The sequence below is a fragment of the Monodelphis domestica genome, chromosome 3 (genome assembly GCF_027887165.1).
Source record: "Monodelphis domestica isolate mMonDom1 chromosome 3, mMonDom1.pri, whole genome shotgun sequence".
NCBI classification, from domain to species: domain Eukaryota; kingdom Metazoa; phylum Chordata; class Mammalia; order Didelphimorphia; family Didelphidae; genus Monodelphis; species Monodelphis domestica.
Genome location: NC_077229.1, coordinates 172,931,385 through 172,953,350, shown reverse-complemented (window position 1 = coordinate 172,953,350; position 21,966 = coordinate 172,931,385). Strand labels below are relative to the sequence as shown.

At 35.7% G+C, this 21,966-nt stretch overlaps 1 protein-coding gene across 6 annotated transcripts in view; it reads right to left on the bottom strand.

The window, feature by feature from the left end:
* Positions 1-3,718: 3,718 nt before the first annotated feature.
* Positions 3,719-21,966, bottom strand: part of STK3 (serine/threonine kinase 3) — a 540,259-nt gene continuing 522,011 nt past the window's right edge. For 5 of the 6 annotated variants that reach the window (XM_056823277.1, XM_056823275.1, XM_056823278.1 and 2 more), the window contains one exon: positions 3,719-3,946. In XM_056823277.1, the coding sequence (XP_056679255.1) occupies positions 3,788-3,946 (159 nt within the window). In that variant the 3' untranslated portion in view covers positions 3,719-3,787. Of the gene's footprint in view, positions 3,947-10,499; positions 10,641-21,966 lie in introns of all 6 variants that reach the window. The other variant, XR_008917553.1, reaches the window with a different exon arrangement.

The window sequence follows — 21,966 nt, the reverse complement described above, 5'->3', positions numbered from 1 at the left end:
ATAACATATGGTAATATTTTGGATTCTAATCCACTCTCCTATTTGTTCACATTTTGTGGGTGAGTTCATCCCATTCACGTTCAAAGTTATGATTGTCACTGGTGGACTTCCTGGCATTTTGATATCCTCTCCTTGTTCTGTCCTTTCTTATTTTTTTATATCCTTTTGAATCAGTGGTTTACTTTTAATCAATACTCCTAATCCCCTCCCTTAATATGCTTCCCTTCCTGGCCCCTCCCTTTTTGCTCCCTTCTTGTTTTTTTAGGATTAAGTTCCCTCCCCCCTCTCTTTCTCTCCCTTTTTGTACTCCCTCCCCCCTCCCCCTTAGTTTTCCCTTCTCACTTACCCTGTAGGATAAGATAGAATTCAAGACCCCAATGGATCTAGATGCTCTTCCCTCTAAGAACTGATTTCACTGAGAGGAAGGTTTAAGTATTACCTAGTAGCACTCTCTTCCTCTCCTTCTTATAAGAGTATTCTTCCCCTCCCCTTACATTGTATATCTTTGTGTGATAAAGATTATCCTATTTATTTTATTTCTTCAAGTATCTCTTGGTGCCATCTTTGATTATCCCCCACCCTTTTTCTTTTTTTGGCATATCGTCTTATAGCCTTTAATACCCCAATCTCTTCCTGTGAATGATTCTTCTAATTACTATAATAATGAATACAATTTTTGAGAGTTACAAATAACATTTCCCTCATATATATAATTTGATCTAATTGTAGCCCTTAAAGAAGAAAGTTTGAATAAAAAAGCATTCCCCCCCCCCTTTTCCCTCTCTTATTTACATTTTCACATTTCTCTTGATCTTTGTATTTGGTTATCAAACTTTCCACTTAGTTCTGGTCTTTTCTTTATCAATATTTGGAAATCTTCTATTTTGTTGAATGCCCATACTTTCGCCTAGAAGTATATAGTCAGTTTTGATGGATAGGTGATTCTTGGTTGAAGACCCAGTTCTCTTGCCTTTCTGAATATTATGTTCCAAGCCTTGCAGTACTTTAGTGTGGAAGCTGCCAGGTCTTGTGTGATCCTGATTGTCTGAATTGTCCCTTTTTGGCTTCTTGTAAAAATTTGTCCTTAGCTTGGAAGCTCTTGAATTTGGCAATTACATTCCTTGGAGTTGTCTTTTGAGGATTTAGTATAGAGGGTGCTCTATGAACTCTTTCAATGTCTATTTTGTCCCCTTGTTCAAAGAACATCAGGGCAGTTTTCTTGGATGATTTCTTGTAGTATAAGGTCAAGATTTATTTCTAGATTTTCAGGTAAACCAATGATTCTCAAATTGTCTCTCCTTCCTCTGTTTTCCTGATCTGTCATCTTGTCTGTGAGATATTTTACTTTTTCTTCTATTTTGTCAGTCTTTTGACTTTGCTTTATTAATTCTTGTTGTTTTGCAAGATCATTGGCTTCCAGTTGCCCAATTCTTCTCCTTAAAGCCTGGTTTTCTGCTTTAATTTTTTTTATTTTCTGGTATGGTATGGTATTTTCTGGTATTTAAAATTTTCTCTTTGAACTATTTCCCACTTTTCTTGCCAGAAGGTTTCCATCTTTTTTGATAAATTACAATTTAAATTCTTCCAGAGCTTGTGGACAATTTCCATTTTTGGGGGAAAGTTTTGGTTTTGTTTGAATTTCCTTCTCTACTTCCTCTCTGTAGCCTGGGTTTTTCCTCCATAAAAATTTTTTGGGGTCAATGCCTTTTTTTTTTGTTTTTCTTGGAGGATGTTTGTTGTTCCTGTGCACAATTTGCCATCACTGTGGAGGTTTTTCCTTCCTTTTTCAGTCAGAAATCTGAGTGATATGGGCAGGCTCTCTGTGTATGGCGTTAAGGAGCAAGGATTTTGCCTGGGGCAAGCTCTCAAATTTCCACATGTTCGCTGCCCTTCTCTGTGCTACCTTCTTGTGAGAGCCCACAGTCTGCATTCCCTAGCTTGCCGGCGTTTCAGGTGTAGCTGTTCTCAGGGGTAGGTCTTTGGTTGTCTTAGTCAACTCCCAAGGACCTAGAGGTACCCCTTGCTCATTTGCTCATTATGGCGTGCGCTGGCTCTGACTCTGGCTCCATAGGTGGGGTGAGGGAGGGTGGATCAGCTCATGTTTTGGTGGGAGCTTTTTCACCCCCTTATATTGTAGAAATGCCCAAATCCCACCTACCTTCAATGCTGTGCCCTACTCTAGAGTCCCTTTGTTCTTATGAATTTGGGTTTTTTTGGTCTTTTGAGGTAATCTGGTGGGTGCCGAGGAGAGGAAGCGTCCTGTGTCTAGAGTGCCACCATGCTTAACTGGAAGTTCCTATCTTAGTCTAAACCTATAATTTTGAAGGAATCAAAAATGCGGAACTAGTAAATTCAAAGCTAATTTCACTTTATAAGAGATTATGTTCCTGAAGTCTCTTAAAACTCATTAGCCTTTTCTACTTTGAATACAAATGCACACAATGTACTTATAGCTTACATTAAAAGTTTGAAAAAAATGCAAAGAATAAGTGTTCTAACTAATACAGTGAAATTTATTCATCTTTATGATTTACATGATAGAATTAAAGACATTAAGAACAAATACTGTCAGGATGGCCATACAAATTTTAGGAAAACACTTGGTCCCAATTCATTGCACAAATGCTCATTCTGCTTAGAAGTAATATTTTTGCTTGACTGTTTTAATATTTTTTTGCAGTCTTTGGGGTCTGCACAGTTGAGTATAAATTGTGTTTTTGTTCTGTTGTCATCAGGCACAGGATGCTTACCAAGTCCCCAGAAATGATGAATAACAACAACAAAATGTCCTTAGACAATGGACCATATTTTCACAATAAATGTCATGAGCTCACTGTAATGTGACATATTTCAGATTCCAAATATACAAATGGAACAATATTAACACAGTAAAGGTATGATTAGTTTTTCATTTTTAATATTTACTACATACTTATTTTTGTACAAGCTGTCCATTGATTTCTTTGGTTTTGAAATTCATGTCTTTTATAGCTTTACCTGACTCCAAAATATATGACTCTATTTGTACCAAATATCAAAATAAGTAAAAAATTCAAGCAAACATGAAAACTTAGTGACCACAAGGTAAAATGGGATTTTTCCATGTAAAAATAGAAGCTAGCCTAATTAGGCAGTCATAGCTTATGTATTAGAGCTATTACTGCTTCCTTAAAGCTCAAAAAGTCTTGGGAAACAAGAACTACTATGATTTTCAAGTGATTTGTACCACTTATCTCCCTGTTTAGTTATGGAGTAATTTAGTAGTAAATTATTAGCTGCTGATCATGCTCTACCCCCAACAAAAACATCCAATTTTCTCTTTGAAAACAAACAAAAGCAAAATGGCATAAATAAATAAGTTTACCTAAGGGGATATAATAAATAGGCTAGTAGATGGGAATAAGAAATATTGTAACATAAAGCTGGGCAACGTTGCACAAATGAACAATAGCTTTGGGTCTTTAAGTTCCCATGAGTATAATTTTAATTGTACAACAAAGATTTAGTACTGATATAACTGATGGGCTTTTAGAAAAATAATAATGAAAATTTCTGTTGCTTTCATTGTTCAAAAATAAAATTACTGTGCTTGCACTGGTAAATTTAAGCCCTCTATTGTAACTTCTGAATGGGGGCTCCTTCAGAATTTCAACATTGTTGGATTGTGAAGCACAAATCTCATGGATTAAAAATAACAGAAATAATCATAACACTATGATTCCTTCAACTGATAATGGTTTACTGGCATCTAAACTAACTACACATGCTGTCTGAGAAGATATTAAACTCAAAAGTTTTGTTGTCTTCGTTTTTTTGCATCCATTGCATCCAGGATTGGTTGTCTTTTTGCATTATAACTTTGACGAAGCTCTTCAATTTCTCTTTCCATCATTGGGTCCAGTGCCTTTAGACGCATTTGTAATTCTTCTAAACTTAGGTTTTTCAGCTGGCGGTAGAAAAAAATATTCAGAAATTAGTAAAAATACATGAAATCTTTAACACCACTATTTCAGTAAAAATGTTGATTTCAAAATATTTGAAATATTGTTTAAAGTCTAATCCAAAGGCATTTCATTAAAGGGATTTCATCACATAAAAAGGTCTTGAAAATATATTAAAACTCTATTAAAAATAAAGGAGTTCAGTCAAATGAAATTTGCTCTTTGCTGCTAGCCAATGCAAGAAATTAAGCTCATGTTGGGGATTTATTTTGAGGAAAAAAAAAACCCATCTTGGCTGTGTCTTGACTGAACAAATATTTAATTCAATATCTCTACAAGCTGAGTAGTTCCTTTCTTTCTTTTTTTCTCTTAAATTAAATTAATTTATTTTATAAATATTTTTCAATGGTTACATGATTCATGTTCTCTTCTTCCCCTTTACTCTCCCCAACTCCCAGAGCTGTCAAGCAATTCCACAGGGTTATACATGTGTTATCACTCAAAACCTTATTCCATATCATTCATATTTGTAATAGAGTGATCTTTAAAAACCTAAACCCCAAATCACATACCCATATAAACAAGTGATAACTCATATGTTTTCCCTCTGTTTCTACTCCCACAGTTCTTACTCTAGATGTGGAAAACATTCTTTCTCGTAAGTCCCTCAGGATTGTCCTGGATCACTACATTGCTGTTAGTAGCAAAGTCTGGTACATTACAATGATCATACCACAATGTTTCAGTTATTCTGTATAAGGTTCTCCCAGTTCTCATTTCACTCCGGATCAGTTCATGTGGTCTCTCCAGTACTTATAGAAATCGAGCAGTTCATCATTTCTTATAGCACAATAGTATTCTGTCACCCTCATATACCACAATTTTTTCAGTTCGTTTCTTTAAAAGGTAAAATTTCTCAACTCCTATTTTTTCCATCAATCACAATGTCTTTAAGAATGTAAAGAATAGAAGAAAAATAGTCAATTGGATTGGAATTGAATTGAAAACTAAGAAATAAAAATTGTCTCTGCCAGTTAACTGGCCTGGTTTAACTTCATCCCAATGAGTTGAAGAAACCTGTACATGTTGATTGCTATACTATGCCAGGGACACCTAAATACTGTTCCAGGAAAACTGAGGTGCTAGGGGTGAACTGAAGAGGGGCAATTTTGGTTCCAATCATCAGAGAGGGAAAGAATGTGCTTTTTTCAAATAATAGGTCAATGACCTGGATGATGAGTCTTGATAAGTTCTGTCATTGTCAGTACAAGAAATTAAACTGATAGAAGAGTCATCACTTCTAGACCACATAGTTTCATTAAGAAGAAATCATGTCAGACTAACCTCTTATTTTATGACAAGGACAATGTCTCAGGCCTCAGACCTCTTTCCATATATCATCTGAATAAGCTATAGTTCTCCAACTATACTAGGTTATGGTAGTTAGGTGACTTTCAAACTAGGAGACTGATTAGCTCCAAAGAGTGTTCATCCAGCAAAAGTGTTACAGAGCTCTGGTCATGGTGCTCTTACATTCTTTGTCAATTAACCGGCAAAGCAAATAAATTTTTAAATGAGAGAAAGCTAGGGAGTGAGGTATCCCAGTTTGGATCACAGAAATGGCATAATTTAAAAAAAAATTGATTCCAAGATGGAAGGTAAAGATTTTTTGGTTTGTTTTTTTTTTTTAATAAATAAATAAAATAAAATAATTTTTTTTAAATGTGGTATCCAGAACTGGACACATTATATAGCAAGTATGTTCTGACTAATCATTCTGGATATTGTTCTTTTATTAATGTATTTCAATATTTCATTCAACTTTGTTGGTATTCCTTATGAGCTTGCAGTCCACCAGAACCCCTAGATCTTTTTCCTAGGACTTGCCCTCTGGCCATATCTCACCTAACTTTTCTGTCTGTGGTTAATTTTTTTAAACCAAGTTTTTGTTTTTAATCTATCCTTAAATTTTATCTCATTCAGCCCCTTACCTTTGTAATGAAGGAAGAGAAGTGTCACAATGATAAAAGGGCCACTGACAACCCAAAGGGTAGATATAAGGTTGATACAGCATAAAAACAAACAATTATTAAAGATTTAACAACTCTGATAATCACATTTAACATCCACAATTCCAAAACATTTATGATGAAATGTGATATTTCCTGGCATTTCTGTTGATTGAGATGAGGACGTAGTCAAGATCAAAATTCACTTTGCTTGACTATAAATATTTGTTTTGAGATTTTGTTTTTTCAGTAGAGGGTGAGGTAGGTGGAAAGGAGAGAAGGTGAATTTGCATTATTTGAAAAAACAAAAATGAAATAAAAACACTGAAATTGCTTTTTTCAGAGTACTAGGTTAGGTGGTGGGCCTTTAAGTAGCTAATTTTGCAGACAATTATGCTAAGTTTAGGGCTTTAGGAGCTATAGGTGCTTAGGTATATTTAAATGGATTGGGTTACTGTTCATTCCTCTGAAGGCTCTACCAAGCCACAGAAGCCTCTTTACCCTGTAAATTCACTTTATCCCTGGACTTTATATAATGGAAGTACATTTTGTCCCCGAGGCCACTTCTTCTGATTATCTAGTTCCTTCCAGAACTTCCATTTTAAAAACAATGCCCAGGTCAACTATAACTTCATTCCTCTTCAGTCTTCTCTTGACTCTGGGATTTCTTTCCATGCCCTAAGATCAAGGCAGAATATATTCTCTCTGCTTCCTTTACAGTCTCTGTTCCTCCCACTCAGCTTCCTTTTATGTATCATCTCCCCTTAGAATGTAAGCTAATTGAAGACAGGAACTATATATCTGCTTATATTTTTATTCACAGCATTTATAACAATGCCTGGCACGCTTAACAAATGCTTGTTAAGAAGCACAAGCACCTAAAGGAGGCACCTTTACAGAGAGCTCTGGATCTAGAGTCAGGAAGATTCAAGTTCAAATCTAGCCACAGACAAGTACTAGCTATTTTAACCTAGAAAGGCACTTGACTCCATCCTTCTTAGTTTCCTCATCTGTAAAATGGGGATGGTAATAGCATTTACCTCCCATGTTCACTGGGAGGCTCAAATGAAATATTTGTGAAACTCTTTGCAAACCTAGAACCTTTAGAGAAATGCTGGCTATTGTTATTGTTGTATTGTATTATTGTGAGGCTCAAATAATGCAATGCAAAAAAATGCTTAATAAAATTCCAAGTGCTTCATAAATGCTCTATTAATATAATGCATTTAATTTAATGCATTATTAATAAAAATTTAGTTGAATATTCTACACTGACAGTAGTATACAGAGATAACTGATGTTCAGAATGTCTATCTTGAGGAGGCATAGTATTTTAACAAATGATATTATGGGTAATGGAAGCTAAGATTTTATTGCCATTAAAACAGAATTTTTATTCATAGGCTGTTGCTTTGATCAAAGAATTCACTACCTTGTTGCCAGTCTACTGGTAACAAGCCTTGCTGTGCTTAGCAAGGCTACCTTTTATTGCCAAATTCAATGGCCTTTTCCTAGTTCTCATTCTCTTAACCTCTCTTGGAGCATTGGACACTGTTGCAGGTTTTCCCTTCTTGGGCATTCTCTACTCACTAGCCTTTCATGGTATTTCTTGTTCCTGTTCTCTTTCAATTTGTCTGATTCCTCCTCCTGAGTCTCCTTCTCTGGATCTTCATTTATGTCACATCCACTAATTGTGGGTGTTCACAAACAACTTTCTTCTCTTCTCCCTCTATATAGGGATTCTTAAGACTTTTTTGTGTGCCCTACGTTCCCACTTAAAGTCTAATGAAATCAATGGACCCCCTTCTCAGTATATTCATTGGCTATATTCTTAACTGAAGGAAATGGTAATTTCAGTTAGAAGTTAATGAGGATAAAGGGGTCGATTTTTCCCATCTAAGTTCGCAGGCTCCCTGAAATCTCTCCAATGGTTCCTATAGCCCCTAGTAGGTTTGGGGATACTAGGTTAAAATCCCTTCCTCTATTCTTTCTCCTTTAATTTTTTTTGAAAATTTTATTTAATTAGATGATTTAGAATATTTTTCATAGCTGGCACACAATTCCACTGGGTTTAACTGTGTCATCAATGAAGATGTATTTCCATATTATTGATAATTGCACTAGGGTGATCTTTTAGAGTCTACATCCTCACTCATATCCTCAGCAACCTAAGTGATCAAGAAGTTGTTTTTCTTCTGTATTTCTACTCCCATAGGTCTTCCTCTGGAAATGGATAATGTTCTTTCTCATAAGTCCCTCAGAATTGTACTGGATCACTGCATTGCTACTAGTAGAGAAGTCCATTACATTCAATTTTAACACAGTGTATCCGTCTCTGCGTATAAGGTTCTCCTGGTTCTGCTCCTCTCATTCTGTATCAATTCCTAGAGGTCGTTCCAGTCTCCATGGAATTCCTCCACTTTATTATTCCTTTGAGCACAATAGTATTCCATCACCAACATGTACCACAATTTGTTCAAATATTCCCCAATTGGAGGGCATCCCCTCATTTTCTAATTTTTTGTCACCACAAACAGCGCAGCTATGAATATTCTTCTACAAGTCTTTTTTCTTATTATCTCTTTGAGGTACAAACCCAGGAGTGCTAAGGCTGGATCAAAGGGCAAACAGTCTTTTAGTGCCCTTTGGGCATAGTTTCAAATTGCCCTCCAGAATGGTTGGATCAATTCACAATCCACTAGCAATGCATTAATGTCCCAACTTTGCCACATCCCCTCCGGCATTCATTACTTTCCTTTACTGTCATGTTAGCCAATCTGCTGGGTGGGAAGTGATACCTTAAAGTTGTTTTGATTTGCATTTCTCTGATTATAAGAGATTTAGAACATTTTTTCATGTGCTTATTAATAGTTTTGATTTCTTTATGTGAAAACTGCCTATTCATGTCCCTTGTCCATTTATCAATTGGAGAATGGCTTGATTTTTTTTTGTACAATTGATTTAGCTCTTTGTAAATTTGAGTGATTAGACCTTTGTCAGAGGTTTTTGTTAAAAAGATTGTTTCCCAATTTGTTGCTTCCCTTCTAATTTAGATTGCATTGGTTTTGTACAAAAACTTTTAAATTTAATGTAATCAAAATTATTTATTTTGCATTTTGTAATTTTTTCTAACTCTTGCTTGGTCTTACAATCTTTCCCTTCCCAAAGATCTGACAAGTATACTATTTCTGTGTTTACCTAATTGACTTATAGTTTCCTTCTTTATGTTCAAGTCATTCACCCATTCTGAGTTTATCTTGATGTAGGGTGTGTGTGAGATGTTGATCTAAACCTAATCTCTCCCATACTGTTTTCCAATTTTCCCAGCAATTTTTGTCAAATGGTGGATTTCTGTCCCCAAAGCTGGGGTTTTTGGGGTTTATCATAGACTGTCTTGCTGAGGTCATTCTCCTTTAATGATGTCATAAGATTCCAAGGATTCAGTTATCATCTCTATACAGATGATTCCCAGATTTATGTATTCAGTACTGGTCTCTTTCCCAAGCTCCAGCTCCACAACATTAATTTCCTTCTGGACATTTTGAATCAGATGTACTGGGAGCATCTAGAACTCAAAATATCCCAAAATGAATTCATTGTCTCTTCACAAACCATCATTGCTTCCTGCCTTTTTATTATTGCTGAGGGCACCACCAGTCTCCAAGGCTCACAACCACAGTGTCATCCATTTTTGACTCTACTTATACTCACCTCACACATCCAAATCCATTGCCAAACCTTGCCATTTCTACCTTCGTATAATTTATTTTGTTTGTTTGAGAAAAACAAGGTTAACTTGTGTTCAGGGTCACATGGATAGTTAGGTGATTGAGGCTAGATTTGAACTGAGACTTCCTGACTCCTGAGATCTTCAGCATTTTATCCAGTGTGCTGCCAAGCTGCCTTCACCAATAACTTTTCTTTTAAGATCTTTTTCTCCATTTAAGAAGTGGCAATTTTAGTTCAGTCCCTCAACAACTCTCATCCAAACTATTTACATAAACAAAAGGCTTTGCAAACTCTAAGATTATATTTATGTGTACACATGTATATATATAAAATATGCATGCATATATATCTCTGTATCTCTATCTTGTATATACAGTTATTTCTCCCACTAGAATGTTGGCTACCTGAGAAGAGGGAAGTATTTTTGCCTTTTCTTGGTATCCCTAGCATTAAGCCCAGAGCTTGGTAGATAATAAGCACCTTGCTGATGGAATGACTGACTTTCTAATGATTGATAAATATTGCATTAAGCATTTAATAAGTATAAGTCACTACACTAAGAAGTGGTGGTATAAGGACAAAGATGAATAGGCCCCTGCCCTCAAGGACTTCACATTTTACTTGGGGAAACATGATGTTCATATCTGAATATATACAAAATATATACAATGTTACAGCATGAAGAACTGAACCCAGGTCCTCTGACCTCAGACTTCTGCTCTTTCCTACACACTAAGCTTCCTCTCTGACAAACTTATTCTTTACCTCTGTAATTTCAAATTTTTAATGGTCTAATGGGAAGTTTCTTTGGATACTTGACCTTGATGAAAATGTTAAAGTTCCCAAGTTAAGGAAATTCACATTCTTCATCTAACTCTGATGATTAAGAGTTCAAAATGTAGGTCATTCAAATAAGGTGACATGAGGTATTGCTTCTGAGAAATTCCCAGGCATCACCAATCTGAGGAGAGAAAAGTAGCTTTAAGCCTCTTGCCTAAGGCCACAGGAGACTGAACAACCTACAAATGACATTTTTATAGGGTTGGCTTTTTAAAATGGATAAACTGTGGAAACTCAAGAATCAAGACAGAAGACTGCAAGATCTCCCCTAAGCTTTAGGCCAGTAGATAGTCTAAGAAATGCCAGCTTTTTACATAGGGTTTAAATAAAAATTATTGGGAACAAGAAACAGACAAAAAAACCCTCAACCTCAAACTCCTTTTAATAGTAGATATATTATTCATGTGTTAGACATAAGGAAGTAAGGGCCAATTTCTAATAGGAGCCAAAATTTCTGATGAAAATTGGTGCAATGTGGTGTGTGAATGACAGCTGGAACAAGCACACTATTTTGTTAACGACAGCATTGATTTTCACATTAAACACAAGGGGTAAGGGAGTTCTATAACAAATTTCTCTAATATTGCTTATATATGCATCCTTTGTAAAAGTCATGCATGAATATAAGAGATATAAGAATTAATATTTTACCTTTCAAAAGTCTGAGCAACTGAGAGCATTCTATAAAATACTAAGCTCAAAGTGCTATTTTTCTGCTTTTTAAAAACCTCCTAAATGAGATTGAGCCATCTCTGATTATTTACCTTTTCAAACAGATTTTTAAAATGACTTTTACATCCATATTATTTCTGAATATGTATTCAAATGGAAATGAAAACCAATGTAATTTGAAGAACAAAGCAAAATTGTCAATTATATTCCAACTTTCCTTAAGATGATACATCAACATCTACAGTAATAACCTACACTATAATATTCAAATGACAAGAAGTAATTACTTGCATGACTTAGTTTTAAGGACATTCAGGGAAAAGAGGTATAGGGATGGATCTATGATTCCATTTGTATAGGGACTCCCAGGGGAAATTCCCTCTGCCAATAAAGGTTGACAGTTTCTCTACAATATGTGGTCTAGGGAGCTGACTACATACAGTACTAGGAGGTTAAATGACTTGTCTAGGGTCAAAAAGTCAAACTGTGCTAGAGATAGAACTTGAACACTAACATTCCTGAGTTTGAGATCAGAGGTCTAGCTACAACATTATGTTGTGGCATCGTAGAATGGATTTAATATTGGATTTGGTAGTCAAAAAGACATGGGTTCAAGGTGTTATAACCTCTCTCACCCTCGTTTCCTCATTTGTAAAATGGAGATAAAAGTAATAGTAAAATCAACCTTATAGGTTTGCTGTTAGGTGTAAATGAGATGATCTATGCAAAGGAAAAACAGATGTTATATATTTTCCCTTCATCAAAAGTAGTCTTGTTTTATTGGCAGGCCTTGAAAGACCTGAATTTTGCAAATTATAGAAAAAGATAAATAGAAGGTGTTAAAATGCCTAAATGTGGCATAATTTCAGGATTTAACAGGTCCCTAATAAATGCCAATATACTCATTTTTCCTATTAAAATAGATGGTGAGACATCAAGACAAGGAAAATTAATGGTTTTATATGTTAATGATAACATAACAATGTTATAGTAAAATATATTCAATCAAGAAAAGCTTGTACAGGATTTCTTTGTTTACTGGGAAAACAAATTCTTCCTAGCAACTGTTTAAATGAATCTTGCAGATGCTACAGACCTTATTAGTGGCCTGTGATTAAAAAAATATGGATTGCTAATACTGTATTCTGAGTCATCTATTTCCCCATCTGCTAGCAATTCTTACAATATGAACATTCTATCAACAGAATGGCTAACAACAATAATTTTCTCTTACATTTATGATGTTGAATTGCCTATAGCATTTCATAAGATTTTACTAGTGCACATCTCAGATTATTTGGTATTTTTTTTGTAGCCTCGAGTGACTCTCTTTCTCTCTCTCCTTAAACCCCAGTTTAGCTCAATCCTTCACTTTTGTTGAACAGGATGTAGTTTATTTAGGTTTACAAAATACTTTTTTCATGCTGTGTATCAAACTCGTTAATTAACAAGGAAAACAGGAAATGGAACAAAGTCCTAGAAGTACAAAATGAAACCCATTTATTTGTTCATAAAATAAGAATATAAAAGATTCTCTTCCTTCTTATACAAAAGCAAGAAAAAAAAAGAATACTGCCATTAGTGACCTCAGACTAGTTAAATATAACTAAGCAAGAATCCTTAAAGCATGTCTATGAAATGGCCATCCCATTTGAAGGGCTCTTAATGGGGAACTCACTCCCTACTGAGCTAATCTGTCCCACATTTGAAAGTTTATATGTGAACCTGCCTCACCTTCATGGATATATTCCTTGAGAAAGCCATTTATACTCAGCACCTCTTTGTCTCTTCCCTCTCTCTTCTAAATCCTTTGTAATCTTACTGGTAATCTCATCATTCAACTGAAATTGCCTTCCTTAAAGTTAACAATAATCTTTAAATTGCCAATCCAATGGCAATCTTACCAACCTGCATCCTTGACCTCTCTGTAATATTTAACACTGTTGATCACTATCTCCTGGATACCCTTTCCTCTTTAGGTTTTTGTGAATTGCTCTATTCTAGTTTTGCTCTTAACTCACTACTCTGTCTTAGTCTTCTTTGTTGGATCTTTATCTATGTCATGCCCACCAACTGTGAGTGTTTCCCACCCTGATGCCCCCAGGCTGTTCTGGGCTCCCTTCTCTTCTCACTATATATTACCTTGCTTGGTCATCTCATTCGTTTTTATGGGTTCAGTTATCATCTCTATGGAGATAATTTCTAGGTCTATATACCCAGTCCTAGTCTCTTGGGTTCTGGTCCCATATCATTAACTTCCTTTTAGACATTTCAAATTTGATATCCCATAGGATTTTCAAACTCATATCCAAAAGAGAACTCATTATCTTTTCCCCTGAACGATCTCATTTTCTGATTTTCCCAATGTATGTTAAATGCACTACTCTCCTTCCAGCCACCTCACTCATATTCATCTTACATATCCAAACTGTTATTAGGTCTTGGTGTTTCTACTTTTACAACATTTCTCACATACACCTTTCTCTCTACTCATACTGCCACATTTCTAATTTAGGACCTCATCATCTTATATCTGGTCTACTACAATGGCCCTTAATAGACCTCCATGCCTCAATTACCTTTCTTCTTTGACTCATCTTCCACTCAGTTGGCAAGATGATTTTTCTAAAATGTAGGCATGTCACACACCCCTCCTCAATGAGTTCCAGTGGCTCCATTACCATCAAGGCAAATGGATATTGACTTTAGCATTTAAAAGCCCCACCCCCTGGATTTTTCCATCCTTTCCAGGCTTCTTGTACTTTACTTTCTTTGCAACCTTTGTGAATGCAGCAGTATTAGCCTACTTACAGTTCCTCTATCACAATTTGCTCTGCTTATGAAAAATTAATCACTGTGTGGCGTATCTGGTAATGAGCCTCTTCAAGTCTGGCTGGATATACAATCCATCACCAGGTCTGTACACATACAAATGCAACTAGAGGCAAAAAATTGGAGTGAAAGAAATTTTACCATCTATACCCCTGAATTTCCCCCCATGGTTTGTTCTTATAAAAGTATACAAGGACAAGAGTCCATGTCCTCTCTCTTTGCACTGGTTATCACCTGAGCATAGAATGCTTGACCTTTCCTCATCACTTGATTGCCTAGGCTTCCTTCAAGACTCAACTGAGATCCCACCTTCTTCAGAAGGTCTTTCCTGGTCCCCAATCTGCTAATGCTTTTCCCTTTCAGATTACTTTCCATCTGCTCTGAATATATCCTCTATATAACTTAGTTATTTATAGGTTATTTCCCTCATTAGAATATAGATTTTTTTTGAAGGCAGAGATTATGCTTGCTTTTGTATTCATAGCACTCAGCACAATGTCTGACATTTAGTAATTCTTAATAAAGCTTTTTCACTAACTGGCTAACTTGACTTTCTTCACTGTTCTAGATCTGCTCAATAAGCAAGTATAATCTTTTCCTATATGAAAGGAACTTATGTTCCAGAAAATTATTGTGTTCTCATCAGATCTTCTCTTCTCCATGCTTAACATCCCCAGTTCCTTCAACCAGTTCTCATAAAGAAAATATAGTTTCAAGTTCATTAATCATCTTGGTCATCTTAGTCACCTTCTACACCTGAAACAACGTTCCTCCACACTGACTCCTTTCTTCCTTCACTGGGTTCCTCTTGAGGTCTCCATTCTGAGGAAGGGCCCAGGCTAGTCATCTTTTATTTCTCTCTTAGCTCTGCCTCTGATTTTTCAGAGTCTGATAGCATGCCTTAAAGAAATGTTGGCTCCTTTCCTCTTCTCACCCTGGAATATTCCTGTGCTCTACAGGCCCCCTTTTCCCATTGATGACTTCCTGGGCCCTCCATTTAAGAGCCACTCCTCATTCATCTCCCAGCTGTGCTTCTGATTTTCTGAACATGATTCTATCTGCTAAGTGCCTTCTTCCACCCTCCCTTGCACTCTCCACTTTTCACCTCCCTTTTGTTATGTTTTCCTTTTGCAATACAAGATTTGTGAGGGCAGGGGCCATTTCTTTTTTCTTGTATTTGAATCACTAATTCTTAGCACAATATACACCCTAAAGGGGTGTATGGGGTGTTCAGGGAGGGGTAGTATCTCTGGTATGGAGGGCTTGTCATGCCCTCTTAGGGCAGCTCTCCAGCCTCTGACCCCCACCTGACACCCAGCTCTCACTTGTGGCTCCTAGTAGCTGCTAGCATGCGGCAGCGGCCACACCCCGGGCAACGGCTTTGACAGGCTGGCTAAACCTTGTGAGGGTAGCCAGCGGGTCTTCGACCCCTGGTGAACCAGGGCTTTGCTCACCCAGCATGTGAAGATTGCTATGGCGGAACAGACGGAAGAAACCAATAAGAAGGTTCAACAGCTAAGAGGGCGACGCAGCAAAGCACTGTGGAGTGCTTAGGGCATGTTGGGGCACAAAAGACAACACGGCCATCCAATGCAGCTGAGGAAGTCTCCAGGTGTAACGACTTTTCGTGCCACTGGACCCAGGCTTCCAACGCCGAGAGAGTGGGACTGTCTCTGTGCATCGACTTTTCCACTTAAATCTCCTTCACACACACAAGTGTCTTTGTGCACACTCATCTATCATAGATGAAAATGCACAAAGACAATCGTCATTCTCGGTTACCGAGAGACTTACTACTATACACCCTAAATGCTTAATAAATGCTTGTGGCCTTGTCTTAGTTTCAAGTTCCCATATCATACAAGTCATCCTTCTCTCATACTACAGCTCATCAAATGTATCCTTTCAAAGGATATTTTTTGAAATATGCTTCTTTTTCAAAATAATTTTTGTTAAATCTTTTGCAAGAGTTGGAAGTTTTTGAACTTTCTACTGGCCTAAAGTTTGGGGAAGCTCTTGGAATCTTCTTTATTATTGTACTTACCACATAGTAACTCTAACTCTTAGGCTTATTGTGATGAACAAATGAGATAAACTTTTTTTTTTAAGTGATTAACACAGAGCCTGGCACATAGTAGGTGCTAAATAAATGCTTGTTACCTTCTGTAGCTTAATAAATTTTTCTTTTGTCTGAAAATCATAAGTGATATTTATGAATTTTAAAAGGTACTTTCCAGGTCTGAATAGTACTTTTACAGCAAATTATCATGACAACTGAAATCTTTCATCAAGAACAAGCAAGATCACATACCACTTTCTCTATTAATTTTTCTGATTTCTCCAGCTAAAAATGAGCTCTCCCTCTCTTCAGATTTCTCAGAGCAGCTTGTATAAAGTATTTTTCTTCACTTTTCAATTCTGCTTTATATAATACTTACTTGTCTACATGTTTTATTCCTTCTAGTAGAGTGTAAGCTTCCTGAATGGCAAGGACTGTGCTATTATTGGTACTTTCAAGTGCTTACTCCATTATTTTGCACATAGAAAGTGCTCATTAAATTTTTATTGAATTGAAATGCTGAATTGGCAATTGACATAAAAATTCAACTTCATAACTTCAACAACCTGTTTCTTCACTGTTGGTATATTCTCCACCAACATGGATAGTAACCCCTCTATGACTTAATATAAGGTCCCTGGAATCTTCTATATTTATGAAAATTAATCACTATGTGGCCAATCTGATGATGAACTCCTCCAAATTTGGCTGGATGTATAATCCTTCATCAATGGACAAATCCAACAAATATAAAACTGGAGCAAATGAAATTTTACTACCCTTGACTTTAAATTTCTTTCCCTTGTTTGTTCTTACAAACATATAGAGGACTACAAAATCCACTTAGAAACAAATTCTTTGGGCAAAATATCTTGACATTTTGATGTGCTATTCTTATTGTATGATTTACTTTGAGTGTGTTTTATCAAAAACTTATCATTTTCTCTTGTGATTTAAAAAAAATACCCTCACATTCTGTATTAGAATCAATACAAAATATTGGTTCTAAGGAGAAGAGTGGTAGGAGTAGGCAATGGGAATCAAATGATTTGCCCAGGGTCACACAGCTGGGATCTAGGACCTCCTGTCTATAGGCCTGGGTCTCTATCCACTGAACCACCTAAATACCCCATAATGTGTCATTTTTAATGGGTTTATTGTATTCTGAGGTTTTATTTTCACTAACTTAAGAGCAACCTTTTTTTCCTCTCCTCTTTCAATAGTCTAATGTTGCAATGTAAATCAATTAGAAAAACAAGATCCAATTTACAGGAATTTGCTTGACAGTCTATTTTTAGAAATATATCTAGTGTTCAGATGAAGTATACAACGTTAAAATTGCCTCATAATTCTGCTATTTATCTTCTAGCTTATTATTTCAAAACTCAAAAGAAAAAACTATGCAAAAAAGGTTATTTGAAGTCAGATGACAGAATATTTGAACATTTTCTTATTTGGTAGTCATATTTAACACTCAGTTGGTAAAATAAATATGACTAAGGGTATTGCTCTGGTTAATCTTCTCTCAAACAAAATAAACATTATATAACCCTTTGGAGATAAGGAAGTTACTTTTTCAATTAAAAAAAAAAAGGAATAATTGGATAGATATCAGAATGCTCTGAAGATGTGCCTTATAAAATAGAGGCCAGCGACCTTACTGGGACTGAATGTTCTTGCAAGCAATTCTTTGTCTCCTTGCTTTTGCCCAGACTCGTTCTGTGGCCTGTTTGGAGTTGTTGGTCATCCTGATTTAGCTCATAGTTGCAAGCTGATTCATCTTGTAATACAGACCACTATTTTGCCATGGAGAAACATGAGCTAAAAATTAGCCTCTTGGACATGTAGCTTGGGCAAGATCATAGAATTTTTGCCTCATGTTCCTTCACAATAGCTGGACACTTGTTTCTTTCATGCTTTTCAGATTCAATGAGAAAGCATTTTCATTATGCCTATAAGTTTTAAAACTGGGAGACCAAAATGGCTGCATTAACTGCAGGCTTCCCAGTTCATTCTGGGAAATCATTATAGCAAATAAAATAAAAGCACATCTATAGATATTTGTTAAGAAAAAAAGGAAGGGCTGTTCAAATATCTGCATGTATTTTTCCTCCTGGAATGTATCTCTTCCTCCTATCTCCAATGTCATAGGATTTTATTACTGAAGTTTTCAAGAAGGCAACAACTGCAACAAAAAATTGAATTTTTTTGATGGCAATTTGGTGCAGTTTTTAAAATGTAGATTTTGATTTGGAGCATTTGAGTTTCATATCCTATCTGTGCCATGCACACAGGGTTTTACCCTGTCTGACCTTTGGTACTTAAGCCTCCTACAGACCTCAGTTTCATTATCTGTAAAATAAGAAGCATGTTATATTACAGAGCTAAAACTGGTAGCAAAATCTTGGCCAACCTTTAAAATCTTGGCCCTTATCCTGTAGAACACAGCTCAGAATAATAATATGGCTTTAGACTACAATATAAGCAAATAATGTCAAAACATCAGTACTATCAGTGGGCTTGCTTCTTAGCAACTACTAGACAACTTTGCCTAGAGAATTAATTTGAACAATAATGCTATTCAACTGTGACTAGTCATGGCACTTTTGATGGTTGTTTATCTGACTCAATGCCCATCATCAACAATATGCTATATACTGGTATACCGAGTACATTGTGAGGGGCCTGAGAACTAGTGTCTTAAAATACTGCTTCTCCTTGTAGAATTTTTATGATTCAATAGTCTAGTGACAAAAATAACAAAAATTGTTTTTATAATAATGATCACAAAGCACGAGTACTTGAAGATACTGAGAAATTATAAGCTAATTGCCCAAATCAATGCAGTGCTATAATAGGGATGATGCTTGGGGAAGACAGAAGTGATGGACCAGCTTGGACTAGAGAAACTCTCTACAAAGCCAAAGATTTTTAATGGTAATACAGCTGTGAAAGCTTTTGCTAAATTCTGCTAATATGCTGACAAAATGATGTGCCAATGACTAAAAAAAATAAAATAGGGCAGCCAGCATGTTTCTTGGAAAACTTTTTGGAAGAATTTAACACCAACAAGGCATCAAGCTACAGACCAATTCTACACTGTGGCATTCTCATCAAATCTTTTATTTACTTGACAATAGCTGACAAAATTATAGATCTTACTATACTCAGTTTCTTTAGCAATTCCACTGGCTATATTATAGTTACAATATCTGAAGGATACCAATTTATTAATTAGTACATGACATTATTATCATTCATATTTATCGAGGAAAAAATATGTGGCTAGTTTTGCAGTACAAAGTGGTTCTTTGTGTATTTGATTAAATTATACAAAAATTTCCTTAAAATGAATTTAAAGACATGTAACATCTGTCCTTAATCACTGGTTAGGTAGTAAAAATACTTTCCACATGGTGTAGAATGTGCTACCAAGTGGCCCAGTTATTTATATTTAACTTATAAACAAATATTTATTAAGTGCTTACTCTGTGAAGACAATGTATTACTACATGAAAGAAAGCAATGACCAGGAGAGAACAGTGAAAAGCAGGGGATGTGTTGATAGTAGAGTTCTGGGATGATATTTGTAGGTCTGTACAATTCATGTTCTCATACTAAAATAAAAGCCATTTATGGGCTCACTGCTTAGTAGAGCTCCTGCAATTCTTCCTTGTGATGCACCTAATATTTGTGAGGTCTTTTGGCTACTCCCTTATAAATCTCCCCTAGGAAGGGGCAATGTGGTGTCATATTGGATCTAGAGACAGAGAATCTGGGTTTGACACTTGGTTCTGCTTACCAGTGTGATCTAATACAAGTCACTGGCTTTCACGGAGTCTCAATTTCTTCATCTATGAAATAATGGGGCTGAACTGATCATCTGATATAACAAACATTAAGCATCTACAATGTGCTAGGCACTGTTAAGCATTGAGGGATACAAATAAGAAACAACCTCTACCACCCTCAAGGTACTTAAAACCTAAGAGAGGATGACAATATACAAAAGAAGCTGAGAAGTAAAGTAAGAGGAAATATAAAGAAGTCACTTGATTTTATTGAGTGGGGAAGGGAGACATGATCAGACCAGAAAACTTTTAGGAAAATTACTGCAGTGAGTAAATGGAGGATGGACTGCAGTGGAGAGATACTTGAGTGACAAGAGAAAGGAGAGATATAGGACAAAAGGTAGTTGGATAAATGGATCACATGAGAAATTTTTGAGGATGGGGAAGACATGGGCATATTTATAAGCCACAGGGAAGCAGTCTGTACAGGGAGAGATTGCAGGAAAGTGAGGATGATGGAAAGGCCAACCTGTTGGAGAAGATGGAATGGAATGGGGTTACTTGTATATGTAAGGGGTTTCCATTGACAAGGAGAGAAGGGTCATCATTTCATTATATGGGACAGTGGTAAAGTAGGTGATAGTGGCAGATGGAATGCTGGAATAACTATAAATGTAAATGAAATATAAGATTTAGACTGGCAGACAGATAAACAATAATCACTAGCTTTTACATAGTGCTTTAACATTACAAGATGCTTTATATATACTATATCATTTGATCTGTACAACAACCCTGTAATCTAGGTGCTATTATTATCTGCATTTTACAGATGAGAAAAATGAGGGTTTTAAAGATTATGAAAATTTTAAATGGTGAAAAAACTTTTTTGTGGTTATTTAAAAAGGTATATCATTAGGGGAAAAGATTATTATATATTTTCAGATTTTTTTTGATGTATTGATTTGTTTTACTGATTAGTTTTTTTCTTTTTTTATTATTTAAAAATATTATTGTATGGGGGGCAGCTGGGTGGCTCACTGGATTGATGGCCAGGCCTAGAGACAAGAGTCCTAGGTTCAAATCTGGCCTCAGACACTTCCTAGGTGTGTGACCCTGGGCAAGTCACTTGACCTCCATTGCCTAGCCCTTACCACTCTTCTGCCTTAGAACCAAATACTCAGTATTGATTCTAAGATGGAAAGTAAAAGAGTTAAAAAAAAAAACAACAAACTATTATATGGAGTGGTTCTCTGGGAAGAGAGAAGAGGGGCTATAAGGAAAATTTTAAGTAATATACAAAGAAAAGGTAACAATACAAATACATTTTAAAAAATATGCTCCATTAACTTCTGGGGCAAAACACGAAACTGAATGTATTAAAGGGTACAGATCAGCATTTCACATGAAGCAAAGAGGGACATTTATAATTACATATTCTTTTTTATTTTTAAACTTAAATATTATCCATTGTTTCATTTTAAATTTGTTGTTCATGTCTATTGATACATTTATCTTGATTTCCTCTTATCCAGTTCTTAGAAAAAAACTATCTTTTGTCAGGGGCAGTCTTCAACTGATAATAAACATTACATTTTATCCTCATAATAGATACACATGCTGGGAATGAAATGTTGTGGGACAGCATTACCCTTAACAGAAAAACAGCACAACCATTCATATAATTTTCTACACCAGTGACATCTTAAGATATCTTCTGACACAGATTAAATTATGCCTGTCTTCACATCATTAAAATGTTATAATTTACTATGCCAAATCTATTCAAAAAATAGTTATAAAAGAAAACAATTAGTGGTCAGCTGAAAAACATAAATCATGAAAGTCCAGGCTGTAACAGTTAACTTTTTTTCTTTTTTAACTAGAATGTTTTTAAACAGTGAAGCAATACCTAGAAATAAACAGGATTACTATAAACTTGAGAGTGGGGGCACCCAATTTGTAATCTTTTTAAAACAACATGGAAATCCTAGGAAGAATCTCCATTTCTTGGATATTTTTAAACACACCCATTCAAAACATTATGGAAAACAACAAATACAAACTGTAACATCAAATCCAATATATTCTTA